Source organism: Neopelma chrysocephalum, unplaced genomic scaffold (assembly GCF_003984885.1).
Source record: "Neopelma chrysocephalum unplaced genomic scaffold, ASM398488v2 Primary Assembly neopelma1_135, whole genome shotgun sequence".
In the NCBI taxonomy this organism is placed as follows: domain Eukaryota; kingdom Metazoa; phylum Chordata; class Aves; order Passeriformes; family Pipridae; genus Neopelma; species Neopelma chrysocephalum.
Window position 1 is genome coordinate 54656 of NW_020897797.1, and position 20857 is coordinate 75512.

General features: G+C 39.6%; 1 protein-coding gene across 10 annotated transcripts in view; it reads right to left on the reverse strand.

Moving 5' to 3' along the window:
• FGGY (FGGY carbohydrate kinase domain containing) overlaps nt 1–20857 on the reverse strand; it is a 149432-nt gene that overhangs the window by 26999 nt on the left and 101576 nt on the right. For all 10 annotated transcript variants that reach the window (XM_027698977.1, XM_027698980.1, XM_027698983.1 and 7 more), the window contains 2 exons: nt 19168–19288; nt 16587–16681 (listed from right to left, as the gene is read on the reverse strand). In XM_027698977.1, coding sequence (XP_027554778.1) covers nt 16587–16681; nt 19168–19288 — 216 coding nt within the window. The remainder of the gene's footprint in view (nt 1–16586; nt 16682–19167; nt 19289–20857) is intronic.

Genomic DNA, 20857 nt, shown 5'->3' on the forward strand with positions numbered 1-20857 from the left:
TCTTTCACTACTGTATACCAAAGGTTGAGATGTTAAACAGTGGGTAAAACTTCATTAAAATATGAAGAAAGCATTTCTAGGAACCTTACAGATATTCTACATCCAACAAAAAATTGAAGTTTAATTTAAGAGAAAACTGGTATTTTATTGTGAAGCAAAGCCCAGAGAAGGCAGCTGTCCATGGCACAAGGCATTTGCTTTCCTTGCCACAATTGCTACAGACAAAGGGTCAGCAACCTTTTGTAGCAAACTGCTCCAGAAAGTATTTTTCTTTCCCAAATTAGAGGTTACAAGTGACTAAACTAAGTGAAGCTGAAGCAAAGCACACTCATCATTGCAGGGGGTGATGACCTTTAAAGGTCTCTTCCAACCCAAACCATTCTATGATTCTATGACCAGCTGATGATATTTTTTCCGTTAAAAACTGAACATCCTTTCTTCTTCAGGGCTGGAAATCAGAGGCAGCCAGGGATGAGAAGCTACTGCTCTCATTTGCTCTTCTGCCACTAGAACTGTCCTCTAAGAAGAGTGCTGTTTCTAAAAAAGCACTTTAATGCTGGATACATATTGCTAAACAATTTCAGGAAGATCTTGACTCCTTAAACACTTGGGAAGCCTGGTCTGACAGATGGGATGGCCAGTCTGTTGCCAAATGTGCTCTAACAGTAGCAAGGGAGACTCTCAACCTGACATGTAGGATTCTGTGGACACAGAATTCAGGGAGATTTATATGAGAAACTCTAACAGCCACATCAGAATGGGTGTTCTGCTCCCCTTGCACCTAAAAACTTTGGCTTGTATCTCTTACAGACCATTGGGAAATGGTAAATACAGTTTTCTTTATAATTAAAACTTCTCTGTCAGCAGGAGCCTCTCTATATGCAAACCTGTCTGTGCACTGCAATCACATTTATTGCACAGAAAACCTGTAGGCACCAACTTGAACAAATTAATTTGGAATAAACTATTCTTGCTGATAAATTTCCAGTTACCCTTATCACCACTCTGGTGATTTTTCTACACAAAACCAAAACCAAGGGCTATAAATCCCCACCTGCCCCAGAGCCACAGAAGAGCCTTTGATGACAGTAATATTGCAAAACCTCTCTTAATGAGCAAATCCAAACCTGCCACCCAGAACTGCCAGGGAACAGCACAGAATCCTTCCAGAGGGATGTTCTTGCAACACCCAGCCAGTCACCATTCCTACTTTTACTTTGTTGTCCCATCCTATTTCCCAGTTTTTAAGAAGCCCCAGTGAGCTGCACCCTGTGGCTCCTGTTTCCAAGCAAACCTTGCCCTTTCAGTCACTTCAGTGAGAAATCCCACTGCTCCTGAAGTGCTTATGGGGGAAAACTCTTCCCAGCACAACTTCTGTGACTGTAAGGAGGGCAGCTGGATTCATTGGCTCCTGAATTTTAACCCTGGACAAGTCACACAAGCCTTCTGCACCTCAGTTTCTCATGTATTCCATGACAATCAATAACACCACTAGACTAATATCAAACACTCAGGAGGAAAACCTGGCCAATGTGGGACACAATTGAAGTAAAAACACTTTGTGCTTCACAATTCAGCTGATCCTAAGAATTGTGCCAATTGCTGCTGCTGAGGATCTGTCCTTTTATTTAAAGACAGCAAGCTGGGAAAAGAGATGAATAGCAGAGACTCAAATGGCTCATGGAGCTTTTCATTGGTAGGTCACCGAACAGAACCTCAGCGAGGTCAGTGAGTGTTTGGAGCTATCATGGTATGCCAGCTTTTTATAGTGTCCTTTGCAAAGGGGATTTATTGGTTTCAAATTAATTTCTCTTGTATGCAGCTTTCACAACATGAAACCCTCCATTGTTACAGCTCAGTCACTGTTAACCCTTCGCAACACTCCACAAGGGAAGCTGCTGCCACCACCTGAACACTTGCCTTTTAAAAGCACACTTGACGTGTCCTAACTGTGAACTGAGGCTGGGTGACCTCAAAGAGCCTTTCCCAGCCGTGGGTAGAGGCACAGCCCTGCAAGGAAAGTTGCAGTGCAGCTGCACATACTGTTCCTCACCCGTGCATAAATTGGGAAAGGCAGAGCCCGGCTCTGCGGGTTGTTCTTGCTCCCCACGGGGACTCTGCAGCCTCTGCTCGTGGAGAGAGATAAGTGTGTGCTGGCACCAACATGGCCCTATTCTTTGCAGAAAGTACTTTCTGAAAGCAAAAAAAAGCAAAACAGAAGAAGCAAAAATGAACAACTCCATCATTATCTAATGTGCTGAGATCTCGGCAGAGATCGTCTCAAAGATCCATATTGTTTACAGCAGCTGATGAGTCTCACAAGTGCTGGAGCTGTGCTCTCGCTTAAAGTGCTAACATATTTACAGTTTTCAATCCTGCCCTTAGCACTTATCTGTCATTTCAAGATGAATGCTCCTTTTGTACAGTCTAATCACTTGCACGAATACTCCACCAGCTCAAAATCCCAGATTTGTTTCGCTTTTCCATTAGCAGCAATTCCGTACCTTGGAAATTGCTTAATGGAGCAAATCTGAAAAAAAAAGCTAGTTTTTGTTCAAAGGTATTTCTTCATCTGTGACAAGTCTAGAGTGGGGGGAAATATATTAAATTACTTTTATCTGATGAAAGTCTTAATTTTACAGTACACCTTTGTAAACACACTTACCCATTGTTCTGCTCTGGCTTGGTTATTGGTGTTGGAATAATTAGTGAAGATCTATATAGGATTAGACTGGTTCAGCAACAGATCTAACTAAACCCTTGCTAAGAAGCCATTTTCTCATGCTCAACAATCTTTATACATAATATGTAAAAAATTTGGTAGGATCCCATTCTGTGCCCTCCTCTCCCAACAAACAACAGGACCATGTGCAACTGGAAAGCTGTCAGTCATTTTTACAGGAATAGAAGGAATGTGGGTCACTCTACAACTCAGTAACTTAATTTAAAAGAATATAACCCAGACATACAAGAAAAAGGATACGGTTCTAACAAGGAGGTCTTACCCTGCTGGATGTTTTACATTACACTCCTTGGGTTACCGGCCTGTCACAAACAAATTTCAGATACAAATTGGAGAATGCTCAGCAAAGCAATATGCATCTGTTGTTTCTGGTAATACTGGCCCCACTGCAGTCAAAAAAAGGATAACAATTGATTTTCAGAAGTCTCCAGAAATGTCTATAACTGCAGTTTAGAAGGCTTCATACTTGAGCAAAAAGAGCACCCAGTCCCTCAGTTATGTGCTGGACAAGGCAGTAGATGTCTAAAACTACAGGCCTGGGAATGAAAATGCTGCTCTGGAATTAGCCTTTGTTGTTCCTAAGGAATTGCCAATACAAACCATGGGTGAATTTGTGCTTTAAAGGATGTGGTCAACCATTCCTGCCCAAATATTTTCAAAAAACAAGAATTCTGCATGTAAAGTGCATTTTTCACATTGAGCATTTCGGTGCAGATGTATAACACAACCTTTAGAAGTCCTGAATGCTGTAAATACTAAAAATTGATATAAAAAACAGAGCTGTAGCCATGCCATACTACATAGGCCATCTTTCATACTATATTCATAGCCATGTAAATTATCACAAATAATAAAAACGCAGTTCTAAAGTGAGATTTGAAGACAAAAGATGTTGCAATTATGCGTAACAGTGTTGTCAGTCTCCAGCCTTTCCTGATTTATTTTAATCCCCCAGAGCAACACCATTAACATCATCATAGATTTTCCTTGCACTTTTCATTCTATCACCTTTAGTGTAACTATAAACCCCACCTCTGAGGTACTTAAACATCACTAAATCTGCTTCACAAATCAGATGGATTAAGAGCAAAGTTAAACAACTTGCCCAAAGACATAGACAGAATCAGTGCTTGAATTGTGAATAAAAACTACTTACTCTGACTCTCGAGTTAGGTAACATATTGTTTTCTCATTGCCAAATTCTGCATTTATTTATACTGAGGTAAACTCAGAATAACTTAGTTATGCTGCAGTAGTTTATGTTAGATTTGAACTAGCACAGAGTGTCTCCCATTACCAGGCTGTTAATAAGAACTACTTTAGCAAACACAGATTTTTTTTCCTGTGTCACTAAGAAGTACGCCACTACATTTTACGTGGTATTTGTTTGATCTGGAAAGCCAGGCAATTCAGTCCTTATCTGCAGGACATTAAACAAGCCTGTGACTTGAGGTGTCTAGTAGTTATGGGCATCCATATCTGTTCATACTCAAGGAGTTACAATAGGAACAGGGATGCTGATAAACCAAGAAAATCCCTTCTTCCTTAACCCTTACTACTAATGCTATAAAAAATCCAGCATGGGTGGAATATTTGCAAAAACCTCTCCACCCTGAAATCCTACTGCTGTGTTGCAGATATAAGGTAGCATCTATCCATAGGAGGGTTCCCTGCTTTCTAAAGTTGCACTCCAAAGAATGGCAAATGCCATCATTCAGAGAAATTGAGACAGTTACAAAACACATCAAAAAACTGTGGATGGGAGGAAAATTGGGCAGGGAAGTGGAAAGGCAGGGGAATGACATGCTGGTGTGAGGGAGATGCTGTGTAATTAGCCACTAGAGGGAACAAGAGTCATGCTCTTAATTAAGGTACAGCCACTTTTAGCAGGGGGTCTGAGGGTTATCCTCGACCAGAGAAGCTGGATGAGGGGTTTGAATCCTTTCCCTGTAAACCTTGGATTGGGACAAAGCTTTTTTGCCCTTTGGCTGTGTTTCATTTTCCCCTTTCAGATCTCCATAGGCTTTGGCACAAGCAGGGAACAAGACTTGAAGAATTCATAGACCTTTCATATTTTTTAGCTGCAATTAACTATTTTTTTTGCACCTGAATCACCCGGTAAAAATATTTAAACAAAAACCTGGGAGGAAAAGGGAGGAGACAAAGGGAGGGGATGAAAAATAAAATAAAAATTGTAAAAGAGGCAAAGCTGTATTTTTCAAACAGTGTACACTTTAGGGTTGGTTCTTTTAAAGGAGAAGGGAAGAAAAATCACCTGCAGCTCATTGCAAACAGTGTGAGAAATGTAGAGTGATGCTCTACTGGTATCATTAGACAGAGACAGTGATTGGGAGGGATGGCAAGGACCTGCATCCCCCCTCTTGCCTGCTGACCTGCTCAACTGGAGCCACAGGAGAAAAATGAATGAGGCAAAAAGTAAAAGCCCTGCTTGAGCCACTTTTTCTCTGCTGCTGCTGAGGACATAGATCTATTCAACAGCATGGCTGGGACTGAATCGCAGACAAACAATCTTTTTATTACCATAAAAATGACAAATAAGTAATAGTTACAGCCTGTAAACAAGACTCAAATTAAATAGAGTTCTAAGTGGCAAATGTAAGTGGAAGCAGGATCCTGCTCCTATTAGAGCCAGCTCAGCCTAAGGAGTATCAGATGTTACTCGGGCCTTAGAAGGCCTGAGACATAAACTATGTGTGTAAGAGAAAAAGAAGTCAAATGACTCATGACAGAGTTTGTTTTAACATAAATGACTTCTTCTGGCTCTTTGCTTTTAGAGACTTGCCATTTTCAGACCCTGCACAGCTACCCCAGGCAGCTGGCTCCCTCAGCCCGTGCCCTTCATTTTGTGTATAAAACGCTGGCATTTACAAACTCATATTCCTCTGGCTGAGGGAGGGCAGTTTATTTTAGCTCTGTGATCAGTGCCATCATAAATCTCTCCTCTTCCAGTCCAAGAACACTGGCACAGCCCAATCAGGGCTGGAAATGTGTGGATATGCTGTACCCATAAAGCAGAGGACATGCCACAAGGCTTTACTGAAGTCTACAAGTCTTGAGAGTGGACCTGAGGTGAGGGATCAGCACAAACCATCCCTTCATCCTTGCTTTCTATTATGTGAGGACAGGGGTAAGGGACTGAGACGTGGAAAGAGTTGGAAAAGAGACAGAGAGAACAAAAGAGGAGGAAGAAAATGGAAGAGGAAAGAGAAAAGAGGGGAGAAGAGAAGAGAAGAGAAGAGAAGAGAAGAGAAGAGAAAAGAGAAGAGAAGAGAAGAGAAGAGAAGAGAAGAGAAGAGAAGAGAAGAGAAGAGAAGAGAAGAGAAAAATCAACAGTTGATAAAAGAAGAAAAAAACAAATTATTAAACAAAAGAGAAGTACAAACAAGATGGCAAGAATACAAGAGGAAAGAATAAACAACATCAGAGCAGGAGCAGGGAGAGGGAGATGGTGGAAATATTTGGGATTTAGTGCCAAAAGAGAAAAGCCACATTCTCCTCCAACTTATCTTCTTTCTTTTATTCTCTTTCCATGCCTGGTTCTCTTTTGGGATGAGTGGAATTTCCATGTCCAGCAAGCCCCAAGTTTGGCATTTTATGTCTTATGGCATGTGTGCTGAATATCTACAGGGGCAAAGTTATACAAAGTAAATAAAAAAGTGGATCTTGCTTAGACTCCCTTTCATGCAATGCAAGAATCATCCCTTAGATGGGACTATTGCAAAATTAAACAACCTTACAACCATGACCAGTAAATAATGAGTAATGTGCTTGTATATTCAAAGCTTTTATGCCAACCAGTCCAGGAACGTGAGGATAGCTCATCATGAAAAGACCCCATTTATCAGAAAGTTTTCACACAGCTTAGCATCTTTAGGGCCATTACTCACCTCCTACACCTAAAGTAAGTGCCAGCTCCCAACCTAGAGACTAACACATATCCCATTTATCTGCTGGAAGACACCCAAGCTGCTTCCCTCTGTCTAAAGATACAGGACTCAATGCCTGAATTTCTTCAAGTTAACAGAAACGTGTGATTTCACAGCAACAGATACAAAGACACAAATCTGGGAAAATTAGACAAAAATCAAGTCCTACCAGACATTTTGAAAGCAAAAGGAGTCTGACACAAGGGTCTAGACTCAGCAATATTTTGCTGAATGTATCCAAGATGTCTAAGTCAACTCTGTGCTACAGGGCTGGGCAATGAAGGAACCTTCCAAATGTGACATGTTATCATCATCCAACCCACGGTGTTGGGAGGGAGAGGCTGGGCTCTGGGGTAGAGCTCTCTCCCACATATTCTTATCATGCAGAGACTCTCCAAAGGAAAAAATATTGATTAGAAGTCGGTTTACTTTCCAGACTGTTCTCCCTTGAGGGTCCCCTGTGCTTCCCAAGCTCCAAAACAAGTGACATGGTAGATCCAAGCACCCTGGACTCCTTAGCAAGGAGCGGCATTGTCACATCACTTCACTCTGCTCCTTGCCCAAACAATGTGCTCCCACCAGAGCTTCCACACCCACACTCCTCCCTAAGACTTCTACCTGGTAAAGGACCATCAGGAGGCAGTGCAGAAGGCAGCAGGGGCTCACATAAACAGGCCCAACATGGGTCAGGATGTATTTATGTGCTGAGGATTAGTAATGCTCAGGGGAATGCAGCCCCAGGAGTGCTACACATTGAGTACATGCCCTATAAATCATTCTTAAGATGACAACCCAACTCACTTTTGCTGCTTATACATGTTTATAAGGCACAGCAAGAAATGAGCACAGAAGTTCTCCTTATTTGTGTTCTTCCAGTGTTTTTCAACCCTCATCTGGAGGAATACCTCTGTGCAAAAATTTGCAACTTAGGCTTTTCCGTGCCCACTTGGTGGTCAGCCTTTCTGCCTATACTTCCCTCAGAGTGACAATTATGGTTTTGCTACTCATTACATGGACACTTGTCCCAATAAAAACAAAACAGAGTCATGAAGGAATTTCATATGGATTCTCTCTACATCTCATTGTCCAGTTTCAAGCTGTGCCTCAGAAATATTTACATACAGGAGGTGTGAAAAGTTGCTTCAAAACAAGAAAGAAGGGGCAGGGAATGGTTGTTATATGTCTAATCTAAGAAACCAAGGAAACAAGAACATACGACAGAACAGAGAAAGGAAAAATGAGACTTGGATTCCAACTCTGAGGAAAGCCAATATGCTAACAAAGTAACTGCCTTCTAATAAAACTAATAAATGTTATGGGATCTCTCTTTCACCATTTCAGATCCATGATTATATGTCTTCACTGTTAACCACAACAAAATGAAATGCACTGGAAACTCCTAGACGGTAAACAGTCTAGTTAAACTATACAGATAGGGTGAATTTTGAGGAACAAAACCCTCTAGACATCTTTAGGAGAAAGAACAATCTAGTATATGTAAAACATAAAACTTTTTCAAATATAGGGTGGAAAAAGTATGTTCTAGTGGTTTGAGTTACTGGCATCAAATCCCACGACTAAGTGATCATAATGTCCTTCAGAAACTTTATTGTGAAGAACCCTCAAGCATTTCAGACAGTGCTGTGACTCCACACGCCTGTGCTTCACCACGGAACAGTCTGATCCCTGCGCTGACACTGCAAGAGTGCAAATCCCAGATGGAAAATTAATCTCACAATGTAGCCAGATTGAGTTTCCAATTCTCCAGTGCATAACTTGAAGGTTGTTCTGCTCAGCTACTGAAGAGATGAGGGCAGTGAGACTGTAACTCATTTGACATCCCAAACATCATTTAAGCAAGACACGCTCTGAAAAGGACCTTCTTGGCTACTGACAGTTACAAAGGATCCATGGTATCCTCCTTTGTACTCATCCTGCCTATAAAATATTGCTATCACACTTTTCCCTGCTTAAATGGCCTGGACAGAAGGGGAGTCCAAGGTCTGAATGACTTCAGCCATGTCTCTTGAGTACATGGGTAAAATCTGTCCTTAAAATAGAAAGGAGAAGGATCACAGTACATTTTAAAGAAAGTAACTATCTACTATAAAGACACATTTATGGTTTCCTCATATTTATGGTTTTCCTCAAGAAAAGACAAGGTCAGCAAGCTGGAAAATCTGTAAGTTGTGATATTATTAAACTGCTACAAGCTTTTTCTTCTTGAAAAAAAAAATCAACTAATTGTACATCTCCTTAGACAAACTCCACTGTGGTCATTTCATGGTTTATTACAAAAATACATAGCAGCAGAACCTGAACTATTCCAGGCAGCATTTTTTCTCCTGCTTGCCAGGTCTTGGGTTTACTGACAGAAGAGAAGAATACCACTGGTTTAGTAAGAGTCTCAACTTCTGCAGATTAACAAAACACTACATGTTATTCTTTGCCAACATCAGCTGATGTGAGTTTTTAAAAAGCTAAAAGACATGACAATGTAAGTGTTAATCCCACAGACAGAGCAGATTATATTGACATACACGTGATTGTTTCTAATACAGTAATTGGGGTGTGCCTGCAAGATCCAGAACTCAGGTGAAGTTCTGTGCCAATGCACAAAGCCGGCTACACCTTCAGCACAGAGATTAAACAGATTTCTTTCATCATGCTTCCCTTTGGGAGGTCTTCATTACCTTTTAGTCCATCCTTGTAAATGTGTGAAATAGGCAATAAAACCTTTATCACCACTTTCAGCCAGAATTAATAACCAGGTAAGTCACACTGATGTCTTGACACACAGAGCTCTGTCTCCTTCTGCCAAAGCCCAAATGAAAGGCCATGTTTGATTTCATTTTAATTAAACCACCTACTTTCAGAAAAATAATATGGCCCCATCTCTAAGCACTGGATTTCTGAGGTTGTTACCTCCTGTGTTTGAACAAATACTCAGCTAATGTAAATGGGCAGTCCTGTTACAGCTGACACATTACACTGACCCACTGCAGCTGCCTTTCCTTGTCATTAAACAGTTACTGAGAAATTCCAAATCTGAACATTTGTGTACTGGATGACATTTAAAATTCAGGCATGCTGGGTTTCCACAAAAGCACACCACTTAACAAAAGACAACACCTTTGTATCTCATTACATAGCATCCACAACTTGTGGCATCCACAACTTGTTCCTGAAGGTGTAATAACAAAAACCAATTGCAAGAGCTCTAATCACCTTTATCATTTCAAGATGTGTCATCTCCAGTGAACTGTGTCAGATTCATGTTTGGGCTCTGATCCAGTAAAGTATTTCAGCACATGGGCAGTCCTGCTTATCTTCAGCTGAGCTTCTTGCCTAAAGTCAGATGAGGTACCTGAGTGCTTGATTGGATCAGGGCACTGGAGTAAACTGGTGTCACTCCTCTGAAATCCTGGAGCAATGCTGATTTACATTAACTGAGAATTCTGCATTAGGATTATGGACTAAGATCATCTGTCATTTCAGTAGCTATATGACCTGCTGTGACAAACTTCGACATTTTCTTAGACAAGTTTTTACCTGTAATAATTTCTAGTGATATAAACCAACCACAAATCATGTGCTGTGACAATGAAGTAAATGCTACTGTACAGCATGTACTGATCTGATCATACATCAAATGTATGACAACATATAGCACTAGACATTGCACTCCACCAAGAACATTTCACAGCAACAGAATTATTTCTCTCCACTCCAATATAAAAGGCAGCCAGCAGGATGATATCAAATGGTGGCAGCTCTGCTTCTCATAAAAGGACCTTGGGGACTGCAAGGAGATTTGTGTATCTGCACTTCAGCAGCACAGCAATGTGGAAATGTTAAAGTTAGTAAAGCAAACAGACCTCAAATGAGAAGGGCAACAGATGTCAACCAGTATCACATGTCAGTAAACAGCAACAAGACAGAGGGTACTTTTCTAAGCACTTTTGTGAAAGCATCGTGTGATCAGCTACAGCCACATCTCAGCTGTGTGACTCTAAGTGGTGGTGCTTGTATGTGTGATTTAACTCCCACCAAGAGAGGATCTCCAACCACATGGAAATACTGTCCACTGGAGTCAGCTGAAAGAAAGTAGAAAGGTTTCTATATATTTATTGTGGTTTGAAAAGTGAAAAAAAAAAATCACATTCTCAAACTGATTGAAAGCTCACTCTGTGCTTGCCAGAGACAAACCAGCATTTATATTTCTCAGCTTTAATGCAGAAGGATCAACCGTAGGGCAAAAGAGTAGTTGTGATTCATCTGCTTTTTACCCTCACTGCAAAGACTTCTGACAGTAAGGCCAAAATATGCTAACTAAAAAGGCACTCTTTGTACCATAAACTCTAGGCCACAAGGAACTGGCCAGTGGCCATCAAATCACTGCCTTTTCATTTTTCTCCCTCATCTATATTTCTCTAAAGATTTCTGGTAAGAAGGCAGCTGACTCTATACAAAAGCCAGAGGCATTGCCAGTATCTTGGTGGTTTCATGCATGCCATACTGAATCAAACTTTATTACACAGGGAAAAAAAATCCACTTTCAATTAAGGAAAGACGTATTTCAGTGTCAAAACACCAAGGAAAGAGGTAAAGGGATGGAGTTCTGCTACTGCCGAGTAATTGCCTTGAGTCAGGCCCGGTGAGCTGTAAATGTTCTCCACAGCCATCCAACATCTTACATGGAAAACAGTTTGGTTCTCAAAATCACTTAGATGAAGAGGCCATAGAAGACAACACACTTACTTAGGAAAGCAAGAGCTTTCTTGGGCTTTTTTAAGGTTTTTTTTATTTGTTTTTGAGTTTTTTCCCCCAGATCACTCCACATTTGTCTCCACTAAACCTTGGGCTCAAACTCTACATGCCCAGATTTGGAGTTTTTGAAGAAAAGCAAGGGAAGATCACAGTACCTTAGGACACTCCTCGTGTGCACCATGGTGCCTAAGAACAACCATCTCCTTTCTCTGCCTTTCATAACTCTTCTGATTAAGAGAACAGGAGAAAAAACCCATCCCAACACGGCAGGAAGGCCTTTACTAAAAGGTGCATTAATTGAGGAAGGCAAGCCAACGAAATGATTAATTTGCTGTTCTCCTTCAATATTATGTTTACACAAGTTGATTACAGCACTTAATTACTAATTCACCCTGCTCAAAAACAAGAGTGCTTTAAATTTTTAATGAGATGAGGGAAGGCAACATTCCCTAACTCAACAGGGAGAAGTCATTTTATTTCCTCTTTTGATTTCCCATGTTATTACCATTTCTAAGGAAAAAACTATCCCCTCCCTGATCTTTTACTCGGTTCTTCCTTTTGAAAATATGGAAATCAACAAGAGGCTTGTATTAATTTCAAGCCATGACCTGACAGGTAATGCTTTGGAAGAGGAATAGAGGATCAGATCATCAACTGAAGTACATCCATTGAAATAAATGGAACAAAATTATGCCAGAAACTGCCTGATTCAGAAATGGAAATGGCCTAATCCCCTCCAGTTCTGTCAGCAGAAGTGTTGAATATGTCCCAGTACTATTTATGGGTGTTCTTATGAAATGCTGTCTATTCCCCATTGCCAGTTGGTCCATTACCAAGGTTGTGGAGTAACTGTAGTACTGAGGAACTTCTTTACATTCATAACAGTCTGTAACATTTTAATTGTTAAAAGGTGAATAAGTTGCATATCAGATGTTCTTTCTGGCTGATCTTTATAAAACCTGTGTTATCTGTGGGGTTTGTTATTTGATTTTATGCTTTACCACCCAACAACATCCCAAGACAACTGAGATGTCCATTAAATTAAGCAAAACCCTGCAGTGCACAAACAAAACTCTTCTGAGCTCCTTTAGTGGAGTTGTAAGTGAATCATGTCCCCTGCACCACTGTAACGTCAGCCCCCACCTGCAATATAGTCCAGAGTTATGGACACAGGAGCCAGGTGATCCTGATCCACACAGCTCCTAGGGCTGCTTCCAGGGATGCAGATTGTGCCCAGGGGGTACTTCACCTGCTCAACTGCTACTACTGCTAAATAATTCAGCTAATCCACATTAGATAATTACCTAACACTTCTTTCTATAGAATCCAGCTCATTTTTAGTTATCTCCAATCTGCTTGATAAAAATATTTAAAACGCTTTTTCCTGTCCTTTTGCAGAGTATACCAGCAACTTGCACAACAACTAAAACTAACAAAGCAAAGACTAAAACTCTCTTAAAAGTCAATTTGTACCTGAAAAATCTTGTAATCATGAGGACTCTAAATTCTAGCTCAATGTTTGACACAAAAAATGATTACAAAAAGCTGATTATAGGGAGGTACCGACAATATGCATTATAGAAAATCAGAGTTTCTTCTCTCCCATACTGGCCAGTAACAATGTCCCACATGAATGCAGAACATCCAAAATAAATCTGGTAATCTGGTTTCATACAGGTAATTTTATTAATTGCTTTAATATGCAATTAAGGAATAGTCAGTGGGCTGCAGGGTTTTATAAGGCAATAATCCTGTTCCCTCGTGTACAGCTTTGTCCCAAAGAGTGGGCTATTCAAAAAAAAAAGAGTTGGATAACTGCCAAGTCAAACAGCACCTTCTTCCCATTTTCAATTACGAACAAGTGAGGCAGAGTAACGAGGATATACTGGAAACTTTGACATTTATTTATTGAACATTTTCTCTGAGAAGGAATTGCTGGCTTGCTAAACCGGAAACTATATTTTTACTATAGAAACAATCCCATAGAAAACCAGGATCCTGCTGCTCAGCATGAAAGGAATGGCCAGAACCAATAAACTGACCCATCTAAGCAGCAATGTGAGGGTTAGTTCATTCAATGCAGCATATTTCAAAAATCCAAATCCCCAAAATAGAGTCTGTATTTCAAAAATCTTTATGTCACAGGATTTTACACAGCACTGTCTGCTGGGACACAACCAGGCTGTGTTAGAGCTCATGGGCACCACAAAACCACTCACAGAAAAAGAGTGTAGCATTTGGACAGATTAAAAGATGAACCAAGAAGAAATTCGGTTTATTTTCTCCTCTTTCCAGAGTTTCTAGAAACTAAATAATGGAGAGATGAAATGGGGAAGAACTCACCACACTGCATGTTCTTTTTTCTTTTTGGATAGACCAATTGTTTTACCACAGAGGAGAAAAATGCAGGGAGAGTAAATGAAGAGGAAAATAGGGAAGTCAACATTCTTTGAAGCAACAACATATGGTGACCAGGCCCGAGAGATGGAGGTTATAAATCTTCCCTTGATAGAATTACCTAAAGATGAAATTGCAGCTTCAAGGGGCTTGAACTTTTAAATCCACACTAGGAGCTTGCAAATTAACTTGTATGGTTACAAATTTTGCAATGACCTTCATTTCCAATGCTTCTTTGTAAAGGCTCAGCACACTGCAAATTTTGATGGTAATACAGATGTGGTCAGCAGAAAGCACGAAAACCTTTATCCAAATCACTCAAAATATGAAGAAAAATATATGAAAATTAAGAATTAGAATAAAATGCTGCATCCTGAGAACAGCTGCTGCTGTGGTATGGAAAGGGAAAAGAGATGGGAGGTACATCAGTGCTTGTGTCTTTGTGAGAATAAACTTATTTAGGGATATCAAAGGAAGAGCTCTTTAGTGTTCCAGTCAATATGAGCAGGTCAGCTCACAGTGCACATTTCATCCCCAAAGCATCAGGTTCAGCATCACTAGTGGGACTCACTGTTCAGCAGCCAGTCCTTCAGTCAGCAGAGCATGGTAGAGCTGGACTAAGATTATCAGAAGTGATTTTGAGGGATCCTGGCTTTGGGTGCTACTTCCAAGCTGTCCTAAAAAGGCTTGAGTTTTAGAAAACAGAGAACAGCCAACCCATAAAAACCAGAGAGCTTTTAAGCATTTTGATTTGACATTGAGTGGAAATGTCCAAAAATCATTCTGAGAAATGTGACCAGTGACTGGGAAAGCTACAGTAAAAAATCCCCTTCAAAAAACCATAGACATAAGGAGAGAGGTTACTGAGAAAACCCACAATTTTCTCCTTTACTATTACACTGAGCAAACAAAGAGCTTTGAAAAGGACAGTAATTAAGCACAAACCATCTATTAGAGGAGAGGTAATAACCTCTATTATTTGCAAAGTCTACAACGATTCTGAATGTTTACAGCAGCACCTCTAAGAAAGGATTGTTTCGGAACATGTGTTACAAAGATAAATGTAAGAGATGTTACTGAACTGTGATGCTAGATATGCATTTACACTTCCCTGTCCCTAAAATAAATTTATTCCGTTTCTCATTTCTTTATCCCAAGCTAAATTCTTTTAAAAATGTTTTTACATAATCTAACATATTGCAATTAAAAAGTCTGCGACATGGTTGGTTCAAGGGATTCAGTTTCACTGAAAAAGACATCTGAAGGGGTGTGTGATGAACACTGACATATATTAATGTATGTATAAAATATATGTATCTGTTCTGACATTATTGGATATGCTTCTGAAATATTTTTGTATATAAGGGCAAGGTAAAAACTAAAAGTAAGCAAATACACCAAAAATATATACGAACACATCACAGAAAACTTCACAGCATTAGGTTTTTCTAATGCTGATTAAAACAGACTTGATAAAATCAGTTTTGAGATGTTCAGTTATTGCACTGTAATGAAAAACATGGCAGACTTGGAATGAAATATGTATTTGAAGGCAAAAGATTAACAGAAGAGTAAGAAATAAATATAAAGTCCTGTCACCAAAAGTTGCTACTGAAATTACATTTATCAAAAGAAGTTCTTCTTACAAGCATTAGAACTATTATATACAGATATTATATATATATATTGCACTATATATTTGTTGCAATGGCATTCATTTTAATGGAAAAATTCTTATGAAAGGAAACTGCTCTTCCTGCTAACCTACATAGCACTGTAGAATATTCCCATTTGGAGAAATGCCAAGCACAGCCCAGCTCGTCAGCTTATGTTGAGCTGGTTATTGATTCCAGTGGAACTGCATCAATTTAACAAGGTCAAGAAGCTGAACTCCCTATTCAGAAAATATATCCAGATAAGCTTTTGTGCAAAATTTCATCTACAAGTATCTGTGCCTGATGTTATAAAGTAAAATGTATTAAATGCACAAGGGACCATCCCAATAAATAAGTTTGTCCAACTGAATGCAGTGTGTTGTTTAATGTCCTCGTGTAGCATGAAGAGAGAAGATGTCTCATACTAGTGGGATTGCCAGGTGGGAAAACAGGCATGATCTGGGGAATTCAGACCCTTCCTCAGGTTTCTGTAAACCACTGTTATTTCTACAAATGCAGCTAAGTCATGATTTGCCTGATCCACTGAAAATAAAAGCCTTGCTGCTACTTTTGCAACTGCTAATGGACTGAAATAACATGAATACACATGAAGTTCCATCCTCATTATTAACTCTGCATTCACTGTGGACAAGACAAGAGCTATAGGTGTGTTATTTTTTACTGCATTAATAGTGCTATGTTGCTTCTTATGTTTAACATTCCTCAATATGAAAGAAGGAAAGTCAGACAAATATAACTGAGATGAAAGCATGACCTTCCTGCAGGATCAGAGCCTTGCTAAATTCCCTGTTTTGTCTGTAAAATTACATGGCCCAACCTCATAGACAGCAACTTCCATGCACATCTCTACAGTGAAAAGACAAATGAATACTCAATACACCTAAATATGGAGTTAAACAGGGGGTGGAGAGAAGGTGATTCTGGCTCTTGTCCAGCCACACAGAAGGTACAAACTTTTCCACTTGGGTTGAAGTCTGTGTGTGGTGCCAAAAGTCAAGGTGTAAAAGACATTAAAACTGAAAAAAAAAATAAGTAAAATCAGGTATTTCATACCTGTATAGATGCAAAATCCCCAGAAGCACAAGCTCCAAGAATAGCAGCACCCACCAAAACAGACTCCACCTCTTTGGACAGGACAACAGGCTTCCCTGCACAGGAAAGAGCCAGGTCTGTTAGGGAGAACCCAGCAGGACTGCACCAGCAGCACCATAAATAATTAAAGCAAAAAAGAAATCAAAAAGGGCTTGAAAACCATTATTCATTACTCCATTCAGAGCTACCTTCTGCTGTAGGTTAATGTAAATCACTCTGCTCTGTGGTTCCAGGCTCCAGGAAAAATGCAGGATTTAAATACAACAATTTCAGCAAATATTAATGCAGAACATAAAGCACGCAAAAACCAACCCCCCCAGATCTTTGACACTGGCTATTTATCTCAGAGGGCTTGGTATAAACCTGTTACCCACACCCTCCAAACCCACGTGCCCATTAAAAGTTAACCTGGAGGGGAAAACAGGGCGGTGTCCTTTTTGTTTCTTTTGCAACAAACAAACAAAAGACTGTTTGTGTTTGGTTTTAAATATATAGCCAACAAAGCCAGTCTGGTTTTGCTGGAAGACATGAAAATATGAGTAGCAAACTTTCTCAAGCTATGTATGAAATAATAAGGGAAATCTTGCCTTCCAAATTGTGCAAGATACTAAAAAACAAAATTAAAACACTGGAAAAACAAACAAACAATATATATTCTGAAGCAGAATTAAAAAATATTGTTTCATCACCCAGGGGTACTATCATGAACATACTTTCCCTTTGGTTCACACAAAGTGTCTGAGACATGTTTCACCAATGTAAAAACAGGAAGAAAAATACTAATAAATAAAAACCAGCCCGCTTTATTAATTCTCCTGAAAAATCTAAACCAAGAGCATAAGTCTAAATACTTTTCTAGTTGCACTTCTGATGCTTACCCTCACTCAGCCGAAAAATTTAATATTCCTACAGTATTTGGCATGTGGCTAAATTTCCATTACTGAGATAATGTCATTGAACGAATGACGATGCAAACACAGGGGCGGAAGGAGGGATTCCTTCTGAGAATAGTCTCCATGATATTACACCCCAAAAAGTGCTGCTCCTGAGAGCCAGCTAGATTAGAAGGAGCTAGAATTTAGAGGAAGACCTAAAGTTAGCCATGAACAACTGCTAGAGAGGAAAAGGTAAATACACGCTCTGCAAAATGAGGAATAAAATTATTAATATAAGCAGCAATTACTGACACAAAGTAAATTCTCCTTGCAAAAGGCATCCAGTTACATGATGCAAACTTTTCCCTGTCACCTGAGCATTCCTCCAGTTCAGCTGGATCACAGCTCAGGACTTGGGTCAACCTGGAACAGCAAATCTAAAGCTCAAGCTCAAAGCTCCAGGGCTGTTTGTCAGGCGTCAGTGAGCAATTTTCAGCGTGCTCGAAAATTTACTGCCCATTTCCCGCATCATCAGAATGAATACGGAATTCTTACCAGGCAAACAAAAAGATCAAGATACTTTTTAAGTGGCCTGTGGAATTATCTATTGGATGTCTGCATGGCTGAGTCATGGGCATTTGCAGCTAACAATAATATATTCAGATTTTTTTCTTTTCAGGAAAGAATGGGGGATTGATCCTGGAATGTTAGTTATTTTATCTGATAGGCTCTAATGAGTTCAACATAACCAAGAGCATTTCAGTGAGATGAACTCTGACATCCCTTGTCAGTCACTGATTTTACAAATGGGGGAGAACTCCAGACTGCAAAAAGGCCTTTTTGTACTGAATTGTACTTGGCCATTAGTTACAGTCAAAGAACTTGTGATTACATTTTAATCAGAATACCTTTTCACAGATCCTTTCTTTTACACATCATAGACCAGCAGCACAACTCTATACATAGCTGAAATTCACCTAAAACATCTGAGTTCTATAAGGAAAGGCACAGACTTGACAACATTATTTTTTCACTTTGACTACAATGTATTTAGTGAATTTTCAGGTCAATAGGCATTATGCTTTTTGCTTCTCCATTTCTGTTTTCCTCTCAGGTAAAGCACGTTTTGATCTTCCTTCCTGCATCAAGGTTATGAAGTGTAATTTGATGTCAGGGCAAGACAGATCTCCAGACAAAATGCCCCAAAATTGAGCCTTAAACTTTATTCATGACAGCTCAACTGGTCTTAATTTGAAATATACCCAAAACACACATCATTCAATGTTTCTCTGAAGTCCTTTACACTTAATTTTGTTATTTTTTCCACATTTTTTGAAGTATATTCAACTGACTCGCAGGTGTGCTAAGATGTCCAACATACACAAGCTGAAGGGAGACCAAAAATACCATGTAGGCCTGAGATTGCAGTGAAACACAGATCCAGGAGCTTCCTTCTACCCATCAGGAATTCTACAAAACCAAAGACAACACTGTGCAGGAGCAAGAGTCCAGACATTGTCCCCTAAACCATGTGAGAGATACAGACATGGAAGCAATAATGGATACAATGCCCAGCAAGAGCAGGAAGTGTCACAAGTCAAATAGGATGAAGTTCATAAAGTAATATTTCATGACAAGCTTTTTGGCGTGTACTTCCCCTAACTTACCAGTAATGTCAGCCTGCATCTGCACAAAGAGAGGGTTCTTGCTCAGCCCACCACACAGAAACAGCGTGTTGATATCATGTCCTGCAGCCTGCATCGTTTCCAAAATATGTCTTGTTCCTAACTTCAAAAAGGGAGAGAAAAACAAGCCAGATGAGCACAGGAGAGCAGTCACAGGAACAGAACTATATTTACATGCAAAGACATTCCCACTGAAACTTTCTATTTACTTTGTGTAACAGCATCTGAAAATCCCTCTCAGTGAAGAGGTTTCAATTCTGAAGCCAAATAGCAAAACAGAACAAAAAAAGAACAGCAAATTAAAAAACCTATGTTTTCTGTCATTTCAGCAAAAAAGAAAACCTGAAGAATTCTGTATTGGCTTAACTATTTCTCTTGGCCTTTGCCCTACACAAAATAAAATGTTCCGTTTCATGCCCGGATTAATTGAAACATCTCAAATGCAGGCATATTTTAAACTTTTCATTTACAGTCTCAATTCTGAGAAACTCAAATTAGAACAACCAAAGCAAATGCTTTGCCATTTTAAAAATATAGCTTTTCTCTTTTTGTTTGCTTTGCTTGCCTCCAGCTCCTCACTGAAGGCAACCTTCTCCCTATTTCCCTTTTTCAGGAGTATTTCACATTTCTTTGACAAACTATTGGACCAAAAATAACTCTCAGCTCTTTATAATACCTTGGAAGTTAAGTTTGAAGCTCAGACTTGTCAAATTCAAGGCAAAATGCTGCCCAGGCTGACTCTTTGTACGTAGATTCCTCACAAAACACAACCTGGTCAGAGTTTTCATAAACTAATGTTTAAGTTTTCTTTGTGTCATGCTGCAAGTTCATTAAGATGTCTGCAGCTGCAATAAACTCATCTTCAAATAAAAGCCACTGAAAATGGAACAAGCAGAGTTCCATCAGATGGAAACGTCCACGATGAATGACCAGCACTATTCTGGACAGGCCTTCAAATATATTTTGATTTTAAGGAAGCAGTTAAGAGGAACATGAGCAGCCACAACCCCAGCTGACTAAATCCATCGCTTCCCTATTGACACAGAGGGCTAATTTCCAAATCCACAATTTTAATTATGGAAAAATAAACTGCTCTAAAAGGAGTCTGTCTGCTCAGAACGGGCCACAATTACATCCCTGACCGTGTTCTCAGCCGTCCAACTGTTGCATTGCATCTTGCAGTGAATGGTTAAAAGGAGATTCTCTTTCACTGCTTCTGAAATTCAAATTTATTAACAAGTTCTCTCACAACATACACACGTCAAAGACCCTGAGAAAGAACACGCTGTGAAAATTATTTTGTGTTTACCTGCCTGGAAAATTGTATTCACACAGCAATTTAAATTAAAGCCAGACTTATTTCACCGTGGGTGGGGGGGAACTAATTTAATCCTGGATTGGAGAAAATGCAAATTGAGGGGCTTCAAATGCAAATTTTATATAAAAAGAAAAAAGCGTCTCCTGCTGAAAAGAAAACTAGAGATTAACATTCTGTGGGCAGGCCTACACTTTGTACAAGATTTTTACTTGGGTTGAAAGTTTATCTTGCACCCATTGAAGGCAGCTAATGGTGCAGGATTACTACAACTGTTTCCTTCAATAAAAGTGAAGCTAAAATTGGGAGTGAAGGAGCATGGGAGGAAAATTAAACTTCCTAGGTGTCACATTGGCA